Below are 13257 nucleotides of genomic sequence, written 5' to 3' on the forward strand. Positions count from 1 at the left end.
CTTCGTATTCTTCTTCTATTTGGCATAACGTTCTACGCCGACATGCCGGCCTATACAGCCATTGGAGATTTAATTCATTACCACGCAGCCAGTCCATGCTACGGAGGGGACGATCCATTGTAGGCTTGAACCCATGACGGGCATGTTATGGAGTCGTTCGAGTTGACGACTGCACCAAGGGACCGTCTTTCCTTATTTCAATGCCTATCTTTTGCCAAACGTTATAGCCCGTTGACTGTCGTCTACTGAACTTTGAATGGGAACTTTTTGCAGTTAAATTTCAAATTTCATGTCAAATGTTTCCCCACAGTTTCCTCACGGAGATGCTAATGATTAGTAAAGATTAGCCACTATTCAGTATAAAGTTTAGTTTCATACAGCTGTTCTTCTATTTGGCGTAACGTCCTACGCGGACATGCCGGCCTATACTGGCTTTCGAGGCTTAATTCATTACCACGTAGCCGAATAGTCAATCCTTGCTACGAGGGGGGGGGGGGCGATCCATACTGGGCTTGAACCCGTGAAAGCTGTATGACTTTCGAATATAGATCAAGTCTGATCTTCAAAAACAATCAGTTGTATAACACCCTCTCATGACATTGTGGCACAGACATTCAGTATTACTGAATGTATGGCTTTTGATAGGATTTTTAATAAAAACAAGTTGCATGTTAGCGTCATAAAACGAGATTTTCTTGAATAAAAAATACTAAGCAGATATCAAACAATCAGCCATAAAAATCCTGGTGATTCTATTGTATTACTAGGAATACAAAATAACTCAAGCAAATAACCCCCTTTTTGGACAAAACTCTTCACACACCTTTCATCCTACGCGCGACAACATCAATTAACTAAATTGACATGATCTGTATGGGCTTGCGATTTGTAACGCTACACGTACCCTTTACCACGCACAGCCCGAACACAACGCCCACCGTGACGCCCATAGCGAAAATCGAAAAATTCCCCACAAAGGATGTCAGCGCAAAGGATAGCATTACACTCGGTTCAATCAAACTGTCGAAAAGTGCGGCGTCCTTGAACGTCACACCACAGATGGAGCGGATACACTACGTTTCTACGTACCAACCGAATCCGTTCGCACCCACTGCCATCTCCCAGAAAGGGATCAATCAAATCAATTTTAATCGTGTGTCCCATCGGTCGATCTATTTGATATCTCCGTTTGATATGCTCCGCATCCAACGGTGTTTGTGTGTGTGTGTGAGGTAGTTCCTGAATTCAGGGTTATCTTTTATAGACATTTTCGCTTCCGCTCCTTTAGCCCGAGCGTGTCAATGTCGTATTATTTTATGTTGCTTGGAAGATGCCCTTCGGGATCATATTTTTCCCGCCCTTCTCTAAGCCCTGTTATCACGTACTGCGGGCCATGCGAGTATGTGGAGGAAAACTGGAAAATTATTGATATTTTTCGTTAGCCAACAAACGAAGGATTATTTTGGCAGCATCAAAAGATCACACAGCAGCGCTACAAAGGGGAAGGCGCTTGCTCATCCCGGATAACTACACCAAATACCAATGGAAATCCTTTGCCAGAGAGAGTAGGACAAGTGTGGAGGGCAAAAATGGAGGGGCGAAAATTTCAATAAGGAATTTAAATTTTCATCCCACACACTCACACACACACACTCGCTCTTTTGTTGATGCTTGGCGAAGAAAAGGCGCTGGGCTCCATTCGCGTTCACTCACCCAAAACTGTCGAACACCGAAGTGCGGGAGATGCTTTCCCTTTTTCCCGTCCTTCTCTGTTGAACAGCCTGTGTGAACAGTGTTACGTAGATTTTCCTACCATATTGTAACTGTTTCCTGTTACTGCGAGCAAACCCAGTGAAAGCCCTTCGTACGTACGTAATTTGCACACTTTTCCTTTTCCGAAAAAGTGACTCAGATTCACCCACTAACAACACCCCCATAAGGGGGATGGCCTTGAAATGCTGTGCAATCTTTTCGTTCGTCAGGCCCTGTTGGTTGGACACCACCATCAAAAGCAGAGTGTCGACGGCGGGCCCACGACCACAACGAGCAATCTGATTCTGATCGTGGTGTAGGCACCGCAACCAGCCCGCAAACGCATGGGCTGTATTTTTCTTTTGCCCACTTTCACCCCGGGAAATGTCCTTCAGAAAGTTGAACAGAAAATGTCGAAATCTTGAAAGCGCGGGACACAGCACACCGTCCATATGGTGCACAGGGACACAGGACGAGAAGCGATGCGAGTGTGCCGCACACGATGAAGAGGGTTTTTATTAAGGGTGACATTTCGCATGACATATCTGCTTCCTGCTGGAAAGGGCCAGGGGTGCGCGCGTTCTTCTCGCCCGCGCTGTGTGCACCGCAGGGGTTTGAAGAAGATGGACTGCCAACTGCTTTGGTTGCTTTATTTTCAATCCCATCAGTCTTTCACCGCGAAGGACAACATTGTGTAGAGATGGTGCGCCCTTTATTCCAAAACGGCAAGTATGTAGATGTGAGTGCGCTTTCAAGCACACCGAACCGGGCGCGGGTTTAATTTTACTTCCCTGTGTGCTCCTAGTGTGCTCATGTGTCAGAACGGATGTGTCTGTTGACATGGTTGTGGCACAAAATGTTGTAATATTTAAAAGAAAGCTTCCAAGGAAGAGTAAAAGTGGAAAACATTGCCCCAGCTGTCTTTCGCTTTAGCGGGCGTTGCTTCACTCCAAATGTCACCTTCGCACGCAGGAAATACCATTTGCTGCCTTGAGGACACTCCAAAGGGAAAATAAATCAACTGAAAGCATCTCATCCACCGTTAACCTTCCATCTTAAAGGTGAATCTTTTTTTTATAGACCATTGATAAGATTATTACTGACCAGATTATCTGGCTGGTCTGTCGTTATCCTTCCTGCTAAACCGCTCGGGCTGGTGGGAAATTCATCCGGTTCGTGTTCTATCTTTGGCTAGAATCTCATTGCAAGACGAATCGAAATGAAAGTTAACCCGATTTTCCACCAATCGAATCACACAACAACCCGTCCTTTTTTATGATTCTCTTTTCAAAAGCATCTCCAAAATGAGCACCTTTAAAGGGAGTGTAGCGCTCCGGTATCGCAATCAACCATCTTCAAACGACGTGATGCCATTGAATGGGCTTTACTTCTTCCTTCCTTGCAATACATTCCGCCCAGAGCCCTTCCCTCCAAATTATCCACCAGCCCTCACGGAATGTGACGTTGTCAAATGTAATCCTCTTTCATACCTCACTTTGTTCCACATGCATACATGTGTCTGTGATCGGATCGGTGCCGCGCGTACAAATAAATCCCCACTTCTCGCCGTGCTTACAACGTATCGTAATCCGCACTCGACCGTGCACTCACCGTGAAGAGCAGTGCCATGCATTGAAATTATGAAAACGCTGACAGATTTCGTTCAAAGCGCCTTCACCTGGAGCGGTAGGTTAAGGTATTTTGAGTGCGGCAGCAGGTGCGAGGAAAAGTCTCGTGGATGGATGGGAACAGCTCTAGGTTGTGTCTTCCTGGGTATTAAAGCTAGCGTACGTGGCAGCACACACACACACACACACACCCCCCTGGAGTGTGGAGGGTGTCTTGGAAGCATCATTACAAGGCATTAATCATGTTTTGTAAACAGTGCCATTGTTCTTTGGAGCAGAGTAGCTTACACACGTTGGAACAAAATGAAAGCGCGTGTTAATTTATGTCTTCCTTATGGAAATTTAATTCTTCCAAAAGCTCAATCGAAACACGTAACCTTAATGCTGTATTCGAATGAAGATCTCTGTCATTGTGGAGATCCAACCGATAAAATACTTGTTTACAAAATGATTATGTTAAGTTCCATATTTTTACTCCAATACTTTGAAGTATTCTTATCAACTTTAATTATCAAATCAATGCTCGCCTTTGATGTAATATCAATCAGTGTACCATTAAAAAAAACCCTCAATCAACTTACATGAAGCTTCTCATTTATCGGTAATTGATGTGATAGGCATAAAGATAATTTTTCAATCATCAATTCCGTATCGCACCACTCCCGGGGCTTTGCCTGACGATCCTCTTGCGTACGTGTAACGGAAACCTTCTCCACACAACGATAGCAAAATTTTATAAACCTGTTTTAATTCTCCTTTACCCCCCAAAAAAACCCATCCCAAGAGCGAAAGCTTCACTGATTTCACACCGGCCTTGTTTATCGATTTTTCGCATATCATTTTTTGAGCCATGTTTATCACGAGCTTTATAGCCGTAAAGGTGAACGTAAAGGAGACGGCATGCTTTGGCGCTCGCAGCCGGAATATTGTTTTACGCAAACCACGGCAAAGGGGACAGGAAACTGTCCGCACTAAACAACGGAAAGGGCAATGAAAATCAATATCTTCGTCACGACAGGGTCCTCTAGGGTCTGATAAAAGCTGAGGTCGGTATGAGGTATTTTGTGAAATATAAAATAAGGCCCAGGAGGGGAGGTGAAAATTGGAGGGGGAATAATTGACGACGGGGTTTGGAATTTGTTTTATCCCTTCTTGCAATTCGCTCCCGTGGGCTGAATGTTTGCTGTCAATAAAGCTTTTGAGTACCATTTTACACCTTGCTGGGTAGTGCGGGAAATTCTTTCGTTTATTGCATTTTCCTTCCCCAAATCGAACCAAGCGATTAATGGTTTAAGCGTGATGTTTTAAAATAATTAAAAATTCAAAGAAACATTCCGCTTTTGTTCTTTCTTGTGCTAGCTACATCTTCAATCAGATATGATGGGATTTCAAAATGGAACTCTTATTTAAGGACAGTACACTCAAGCGTCCCGATCACCCACCAGATAGCTCAAGCTATTCCTAATTTCCATCTCTATGGCTCTGTGAAGATGAAAAATCACGCCTGACTTCTCTCGAGTGTGCTCGTGTGCGGGAACTCTCAGGACCGTGTATTCAACATTTTATTGCATGTCGAATAGCACACAAAACTTTATCTTACGGGTCGATTCCTGGAAATCGTTATAGCATGTTACCCTCTCCACCCTTTTGCCTCCTCCTTCCTATAAGGTACGATGCAAAACAAACCCCAAAACGAACCAAAAACCTGCGTCACTATATCGCAGCCAAAGAAGGGAGGTGGAAAACTGGCGGGTAAAGTTATCAACAAACAAGGCGGCCGCGTTGATAGCGGACGTTCAGGCACAGAAGCCTGCATATTAATGGAAGGTCACAAAGTTTGGCTCAAGAGTAGGGGTAATTGTTTTCTATGATTTTTTTTAGTTTTTCATTAAAAGCCAATAAGGCGAGTAGTAAGGAGAACAGTATAATAAATATTTAACAGTATTGTACCTAGAAAAAGAAGACTCGAGAAACAATGAAAAATTAATAAATGCTTCCTTTCTTAAATACCCATTCTAATACCAATTAAAGCTGATAGCGTACCTCCAAATCAGTATGGCTGTACAAAACAAACGTTCTCTCTCTCTCTCTTTCTTTCGTTCGACGAATCGATGACGCTGCACGAGGATGTCATAAAGTTATCCCATACACATCGATTCACAATGTTTGCCGTCCGAAACGCGTCATTTCCACGCGAACCACGAACGCGCTACCACAACACACTAACCTCCCCTTCCCCACGGAACACCCTGCCGAGTCGCCGATCGGAATGATTGGAAAGGAAAGGAAATGGCAAAAGCGTAGAAGGGTTGTATATGTAACATTTAAATAGCAATTCCCCGGTCTCCCCGCTAACTGCTCCAATGGCTGACCCCATGCCTATCGATAAAAAGGAGGTGGAGTGCGGAAAATGGGTAAAGTTTTTCCCTTCAATCGATACGCACGACTGCACCAATACTTTGGTTCACAATAACCACACACACACAGGGTGCAGCAGCTCGTGATACTGGCAGCACAACCACCAGCGCGAAAACAGCCCTGTCGGTCCCGTGAGTGTTGGTGTGTTCGTGGCGAACGGTTTATATGCAAAACTCGGGAGAAACTTGTAACCTCGTTATCAGTTTCAGCAACTATTTTCCTCTATATGCTTGCGCTATCCCACAAACACACAAGCATCAATCGGAACACGTGTTTCGCAGACCGTCAGTCTCGACGGTCGATGAGTTATGCTCGTCGCGGTGGTGGTGGTGGTGGATGTGCGTGATAAATTGCTGACCCGATTACAGCTGTTTCGTCCGGTTGTTTCTTTTTTTTACCACTCCGGGACTCATCCATTTGATGGGCCTTGGAACATAAATTGTGGCACGGTTTTCCTGCACGAGTTTTTTTCACTTTCCATCCCGAAAATGACAAACGTTTCGCTTTGCTTCGCTGCTGCGGAAAGGAAATGTCAAGAGCCTTCCCCTGTCCCAACACACAAAACATCCAATTGCCAGGAAAATGGTCAACCCACTAAACAAAAGTATCGGAAATGCTGTGTTGAAAGAAACGACCGACGGACACTGCCTTCCGGTGGTAGCAAACCCGTTCCGGTTGCAGGACACTCGAGAATGGGATTCCGATGGCGATTTCGAGGCGAAGTGAAACCTAGTACAGGAAAACAGGAAAACAGCGAAACAAAAATAACTAAGAGCTAAACAAATAAACAAAATCAAACCGACCCGAACGCTCTCGTGTGCGGGCGCTGGAAATGGAAGGGATAAAATAAAAACATCTCTCTTTTATCCCCTCCCCGTGTGGTCAGTGCACTGTGCAAAAGCACTTTCGCACAGGGAAGGGAAGGATCGGTCGATTGTCGACGCTTTTTTTCCTGTTCTTCCTCTTTGCAGCATTGTTATGATTGTAGTATTTTATTGCTTCCGCACGATTTTCTCGTCACAAGGCAACAAAAACGCCCCGCTTGGTGCCGGGCCGATCCGATCCGGATCCGGCGGGGTTTCAGTATCGTTGCGCCCATTGAGATGTTAGTAAAATTGAAATTGAAACCTTTCTAATAATTGCTTTATTTCGCTGTCGATTGTCCTTCGTGCAATCGGAATGGAAAACGGCTCCTCGCTGAGCAGAGTGAGAAGTTGGTGTTATCCGAGGAGCATAGTTGGAATTTTCGATTAAATCGAACGAATTGTAAACGGATTTTTACGATAATTTAGTTATATTTTTAAATTCATTTTCATTGGAAAATGTATTCTAACAGTATTTTTTGTTATTCTGTACGTATTAATTTAAATGCGTAAAGTCTTGCATACTTTTACGTGCTGCTAATGGATTGGTTAGCTTTTCATTTGTGTTATACGTGATTGTTAGGTCCTAATGCTTAGGTATCATTTCATTGGAGCATTTTGGTAAAAGCAGATAGCAATTTAATACAATATCCAAAGTTCTACATGATATTGATAGATTTATCACTTATGCAAAGCAAGAACTGTTGTTAAAAAAATTCTGGTAAAAAAATAATGGATCCTTTTCCTTCACCAAATAGATCCAGTTACTCGGTTTTCCTTTACTCATAAATTCAATCTCACCTGCGCCAGACGTTTTGACAACATAAAACCCCTGGAATTAGCTTTTACATTTTCTTTCGCATCAAACTATTTCGCCCGTCCAGCTCTTGATCCAGATTTATGATCGAAACCCCCATAATACCCCCTCCACTAGCCTTTCTTGACACCTATCTCTGCCCCGCACACTGTGGAAGATGTTTCGTTCGAGGTTTGGTCAAACTTGGCTGCAAACACCTTCTAACTCCACCCTAAAGTCGCAAAGCCGCCGCCGAACTCGGGGCGGGATTATGAAACATTTTCAAAAACTTCTCAAATCCCTCTCCACCCGACATGATCCATCACGGCATGATTTAGGTTCATAAATATGAACCAACACCGGCGACCACTGTTCACTGTGCCCAGCGCGTCGCTTTGGACTCGACCGCACGGTCAAGTGCGAGCAAATTCCTGGGGAAGCTACCAACTACCAGCTTCTTCTCCAAATTGGACAGTCTCTGTAATTACTCTCATAACACCTCATACCTCCGGATGTCTACCTTCCCATACCACTCTTCGCTTTCAATCTTACTCTTCCGGCGTCTTCGCAAACGCGTTGTTGGCTAACGCCATGATTGCCGTCCCGCAACGCTCTTTCGTACCACACTGCTTCAGGGCGTAATTTTTTGTCCCCCATTCCCTCTCCCAACCCCCATTCGCAAGTGCGCGCGTGTGCCCCCACCGTCGTAGTCCACCGCCGGAAACAATTAATTACGTGCGACAGCACGCGAATTTTCTTCGCGATCCCCAGGGCGGGTATGAAATAACGCACCGACACCGTGCCATGCCATCGCCGTGGTGCCTACCGTTGTCTTGGGGAGGTGATGTTGCACTGCTGCACTAGCACGACGGTGCATTTCGTCACGACACCCGCGGATGGTGTCGCACGAAATTGGTAAAGTTTAAATAACCACTCCCGGGCACAAGAAACTCGTTTTCAATTAGTTGCGGGCTGCCTGGTGGATGTCTGGTTTGCGTGTGCCGCCGTGTTTAACAGCGCGAAAGAATGACGTGCCCCTTTCGTGTTGATTTGCTAAAAAAAAAAGTTAGTGCAACAATTACCCCTGACAGACAGCTTCCATTAAGCAAACAAATTTATTCTAAACGACTTTAAAAAGTGTGTGTGTGTGTGTGTGTGTGTTTTAAAACAAATGCTTAACAGCTGCCAACAAGGCGACGATTAGCGAAAGCCGCACGACAGACGCTCCAGAAACAACGGCCCGCAGCACGACGGAATCGTGCTGCAGCAAGGTCAGTTGGTGAATATCGACTTCATCGCTGCAAGAGAAAACATCAAACGATTTGATTATCGCTTCAATGCACCTAACCTAACAAGCTGGCGGTGGTTCACTTACTCTGCCTTATAGTTGGACTTCGGTTGCGCTATCTCCACCGTCAGCCGGTCGGGTAGATTGACAAAGTCTCCCAAATCGACCGTCCTGCTGCTGGTCGCCATGTTTAGCACGGTGACAAGCGTATCCTCCCCGTGCAGCTCTCGGCTGAACGCGTACACATCCTGCCCGACCGTACGATGGTTGAACTCACCGTGCACCAGGGTCGGATGGCGCCGCAGTGCCGTCAGCGTGCGGAAGTGCTTGAGCGTACTCTTCTCTGCCGCTTCCTGCATCGCCACGTTGCGCGTCGGATAGTCGGGATGGAGTCGCAGCCAGGTGGTGCGGTTCTTGCTGAACCCGGCGGAAATGGAGTTGTCCCACTGCATCGGTGTGCGGTTCGGGTCACGGTTGTCGTACAGCTGGGCATCCTTGAAGTCCAGCATTCCGATCTCTTCACCCTAAAAGCAAGACATTTGTATTCAATCACTCAATACAGCACTCATTTACGTTGTATCCTTACGTAGTACGTAATACTCGTCCCAGGCAGCGTGTGCAGCAGCGTCAGCACCTGATCGACATGCTCCAGCCCAACGCGACTGCCCACCCGCGAGTGATCGTGCGACCCAGCAACCCAGCTCGCCGTATGCCTCGCCGGCATATGGTTCAGCCAAAAATCAATCGACTGCTTCAGCCCGATCGCATTCTGATCGTGCCGGAAGTCGTAGATCAGCTGGAAGTTGAACGGCATGTGCGCGCCCTGCCGCGTCCCGGTCGCATCCTCGTAGTACAGCATCGTGTTCTCGATCGACGCGTACGCCTCCGTCATGATGATGATGGTTTTGTTCATCCGGCGCCCAAAGTCATCGCACAGCTGCCGCCACCCGTACACCACATTGTACGTGTCCGGGTTGTCCTTCGTGTAGATGTGGTCCAGCTCGTCGTACGTGCCCGGCGCTCCCCAGCCCGGCGGCTCATCGCGCAGCTGCGCATCCTCAAACATGTGGTTGATCGCGTCCAGCCGGAACCCATCCACGCCCTTCTCCAACCAGAACGACAGCATCTTCGTCATCTCCTCCACCACGGCCGGATTGCGATAGTTCAGGTCGGCCTGCTTTTTCGTAAACTGATGCAGATAGAACTCACCCCGCCGCTCGTCGTACGTCCAGGCCGGTCCACCGAACACGGAGATCCAGTTGTTGGGCGGCTCAAGCGCACCCGTCTGGCTGTTCTGCCTGCCCGGGCGCCAGATGTAGTAGTCCCGGTACTTTGCAACCCCGTTCGCCGACTGCACAAACCAATCGTGCTCATCGCTGCTATGGTTCGGGATAAAGTCCAGCATCAGCTTGATGCCGTGCCGGTGCGCCTCAGCTATCAGCTCCTCCATATCGGCCAGCGTACCGTACTCGGGCTGGATGTCGTAGAAATCGGCCACATCGTACCCGAAGTCAGCGAGCGGCGACACGAACGGTGGACTGAGCCAGGTCGCATCAATGCCCAGCCCGGCCAGGTACTCCATCCGCGCCGTGATGCCCTTCAGATCGCCGATACCGTCCCCGTTGCTGTCTTGAAAGGAGCGTGGATAGATCTGATAGAACGTGGCATGCTGGTACCAGTCTTTCTCGTCCGGTTCGCGGACTTCCGCCGCCTGCAGGGCACAGGCGGACAGTAGTGCCACCGTCAGACTGACGGTGACCAATGGTCGGTAAAACTTCATCACAGGAGCCAACTGCACGGTACAGTGGATGAAATGACACTGAGTTGAGATCACGGAAAAGGCACAATCGTCGTATGGTGGGCCCGTATTACTTTTTTTTCGTTGCTTTCAATGATAATGATGGTGATAATAATGATAACGACATTATTAAACTTTTTGTTACGCTCGTATCGATCCACGGCTGAAGTGGAGTTATCGTAGGGACTGCGAAGACACTGAAGCGAGAGAGGAAACCGATAAGATAAACCACGGTGGATGTTAAATTGAACGCCGCTTTATGGTTGACATATGATACCGTTTTACAACACTGAAATCATTGTTTCGCATTGTGGTTCTATTTGTGATTCAATGTTGACTACCCAGGAATGTGTTTTGCGTTTCCTATTGCTTGTCTTAAATCCGGTTCAATAATCTTTTAATGACCTTTAGATTTTTTAGAAAGATTCTTGCAATGAGTTGTTACATAGTAACATCCAACTATTATTTAAAATGTGTCCCATTTTGCTGTAAAACTTCCCAAAAAACTGTAGTGCCCAAGTTACAAAAAAACAGAGCAAAGATCGATCATCATAAAACATCTCCGCAATGATCAGCGTGTCAGTTTTATGATGCTTCAGCGTGCAAACTTTCCGCGCTCGAATCAAGTGGTTAAGATTATGAACTCTTCCGACGAAAACTTTGGCAGACCGTACACCGATAGGACCGTCGACACGAGATCTCCATCGGTGGTGCGTAGCTGACACATCGTTCCGCTAACTTTGTCCTTTGCTCAAGCATGCCACCAAACCTAAAAACAAATGCTTACGAGTAACATCTGGCAAATAAAAAGCTCTTTCTCTCTCTATGCATTCAGATCGTACCCAACAAAAAGAGGAAGAGCTCTGCTTCTCCGAAAACGAGACACACAAAGCCCACGATATGTGGTGCCCGCAGCGTTCGATTCGCGCACCCTATCACAGGAATTGCCCGCCAGCATAAACATTGATTCCACACGACGGTGATGTGGAAGATGATGGTGATGATAATGGTTGCTGATTGTTTTTATGGTGGTCGCGTTTAGCGTTACCCCCCCTAGCGGCAAGGTAGCCGCAAGGGTGGCCCTACGCAAAAGGGCTGCAGAGAAGTCTGCTGATAAACTGCGCCCCGTACGCGATGGCACGTATATTATGGTCGTTGAAGGAATTTATCTCCGCGGCAGATCCAAGAATTTGCTCGAACAAAACAAACGGAAAAACGGAAAGAAAAGATAATATAATTGAACAATCGATGCGATGAGATATTACCCCCGTTGGTGGTCCGCAATGGGCCATGGGGTGTAGTTTTACTGGCGCTGGAAGGATTGATCACCTTCCTGAGCGGGATCGCTAGTTACTTTCACCGCTTGGGGAATTATTGAATTTCCTTCCTCTAGTTCTGCACGGTTGTTGCAAAAAGCATCTACCTTGTTTTTATGCTCTCTCACAGTACGCCTCATTCGTCCAGCAATTAGCCCCCCGTACACTGATGCGAGATGGGTGAATAATAAGCCACCGAAGGGCACCCCGAGCTACGTAGATGCGTTTCGTTATACAAGCCTTCCCTGGGCGCGAGATGGCGATCGTAATCAATTAATTAATTACTCGATTAACCTAGAAATCGAATTGACTAGCGCCCATTGCTTACAAACCAACCCCTCACACTAGCCCCCTTTTAAAGGCGAGCGACGAGGTAGAGAGAGCGCGAACACTGTTCGAGATGAATTATTGATGACCCGAAGCTGTCAGTCGCACAAGAAAGTCCATCGCATTGGCGTCCGCGTACAATTACAAACCAATTACCGTCTGGTTTGGAGCGGAGGTACTTTGGGGGAGGTGGCAGTACCCCAGCTTCGGGTCGGGTTCCCATTCGCTGCACGACGCGGCTACGTGCAACCTGTAACGGCCAAAGGCGATCATCCAGTCACATTCCGGAGTGAGCTAGCTATTAACTGTGGCTTCCTTAGTTCCTCAGGGCAGCGGGCGGATGGGAAATGTAGCAAAGCGACAGTCCCAGACTATCGATGCGATGGCTGCGTTGGTAGCTGTAAGAGTGAGCAACAAAAGTACTTTCCAGCTGATGATTAATGCATGACCACCGAGCCGGTCTTGCACTTCGGATACCTCGGATAGTCATAAAACGACTTCAGCACTGCACTGAGAACAGGTGCATCTTTAGCTGGTGGTCGTTGGACGTTCACAGCACACATACACACACACAGACTGGAGTTGAGATTTCCCCTGAGGGTCATCTATAAACGTTCAGGCGATTAACTTTGAGTCGTTTTAGGGGTTTATTTGTGCTTGCTACTGGTCGAGAATGTCAAGTACTTTGAAACAACACCTAGGAATGGGTATTTTGATGTCCCCTATAAATCAGCTAACAAGATCCAACGTTAACGGCCACTCCACTTATATCAACACGATAGTTAACGAATCGGAAGCAAAATTTGTTTTGTTTCCCCAACCTCGCCCTTGTCCCTGCAACCCTTTTTGTTTTGCACTCGATCTATTTTAACGTTCGCCTGTCGGAAACCACTTAAAACTACCGCCAATCTTTACAAAAACGGGAAGCTAAAGCTTGGAGTGCCAAGTACACTTGAATTCCACTGCGTAAACCATCTAAAACGCATCCTCCCCCGGGGAAGGAAATACGCGCGTCAATCGACCTGCTGGGTCCAACCGTACACGTTTCAGTAAGTGCGGCTGTCCTAATCC

At 46.9% G+C, this 13257-nt stretch overlaps 2 protein-coding genes across 20 annotated transcripts in view; one reads left to right on the forward strand and one right to left on the reverse strand.

Moving 5' to 3' along the window:
• Window positions 1-13257, forward strand: part of LOC121595846 (calcium/calmodulin-dependent 3',5'-cyclic nucleotide phosphodiesterase 1-like) — a 269467-nt gene that overhangs the window by 169417 nt on the left and 86793 nt on the right. The gene's annotated exons all lie outside the window — the stretch shown is intronic.
• Window positions 8554-10554, reverse strand: LOC121595850 (maltase 2-like). Its single transcript, XM_041920149.1, has 3 exons — window positions 9332-10554; window positions 8833-9269; window positions 8554-8755 (listed from the first exon to the last, which is right to left on the reverse strand). The coding sequence occupies exons 1-3, from the start codon at window positions 10523-10525 to the stop codon at window positions 8620-8622; spliced, it is 1767 nt and encodes a 588-aa protein (XP_041776083.1). The 5' UTR covers window positions 10526-10554; the 3' UTR covers window positions 8554-8619.

This window comes from Anopheles merus, chromosome 3R (genome assembly GCF_017562075.2).
Source record: "Anopheles merus strain MAF chromosome 3R, AmerM5.1, whole genome shotgun sequence".
Lineage (NCBI taxonomy): Eukaryota > Metazoa > Arthropoda > Insecta > Diptera > Culicidae > Anopheles > Anopheles merus.

Coding starts and splice junctions, on each gene's coding strand:
- LOC121595850 (XM_041920149.1), bottom strand. CDS start 10,525: ATGAAGTTTTACCGACCATTGGTCACCGTCAGTCTGACGGTGGCACTA. Junction 9,270..9,331: donor GGACGAGTATTACGTACTAC/GTAAGGATACAA, acceptor TCTTGCTTTTAG/GGTGAAGAGATCGGAATGCT. Junction 8,756..8,832: donor AAGTCCAACTATAAGGCAGA/GTAAGTGAACCA, acceptor TTTCTCTTGCAG/CGATGAAGTCGATATTCACC.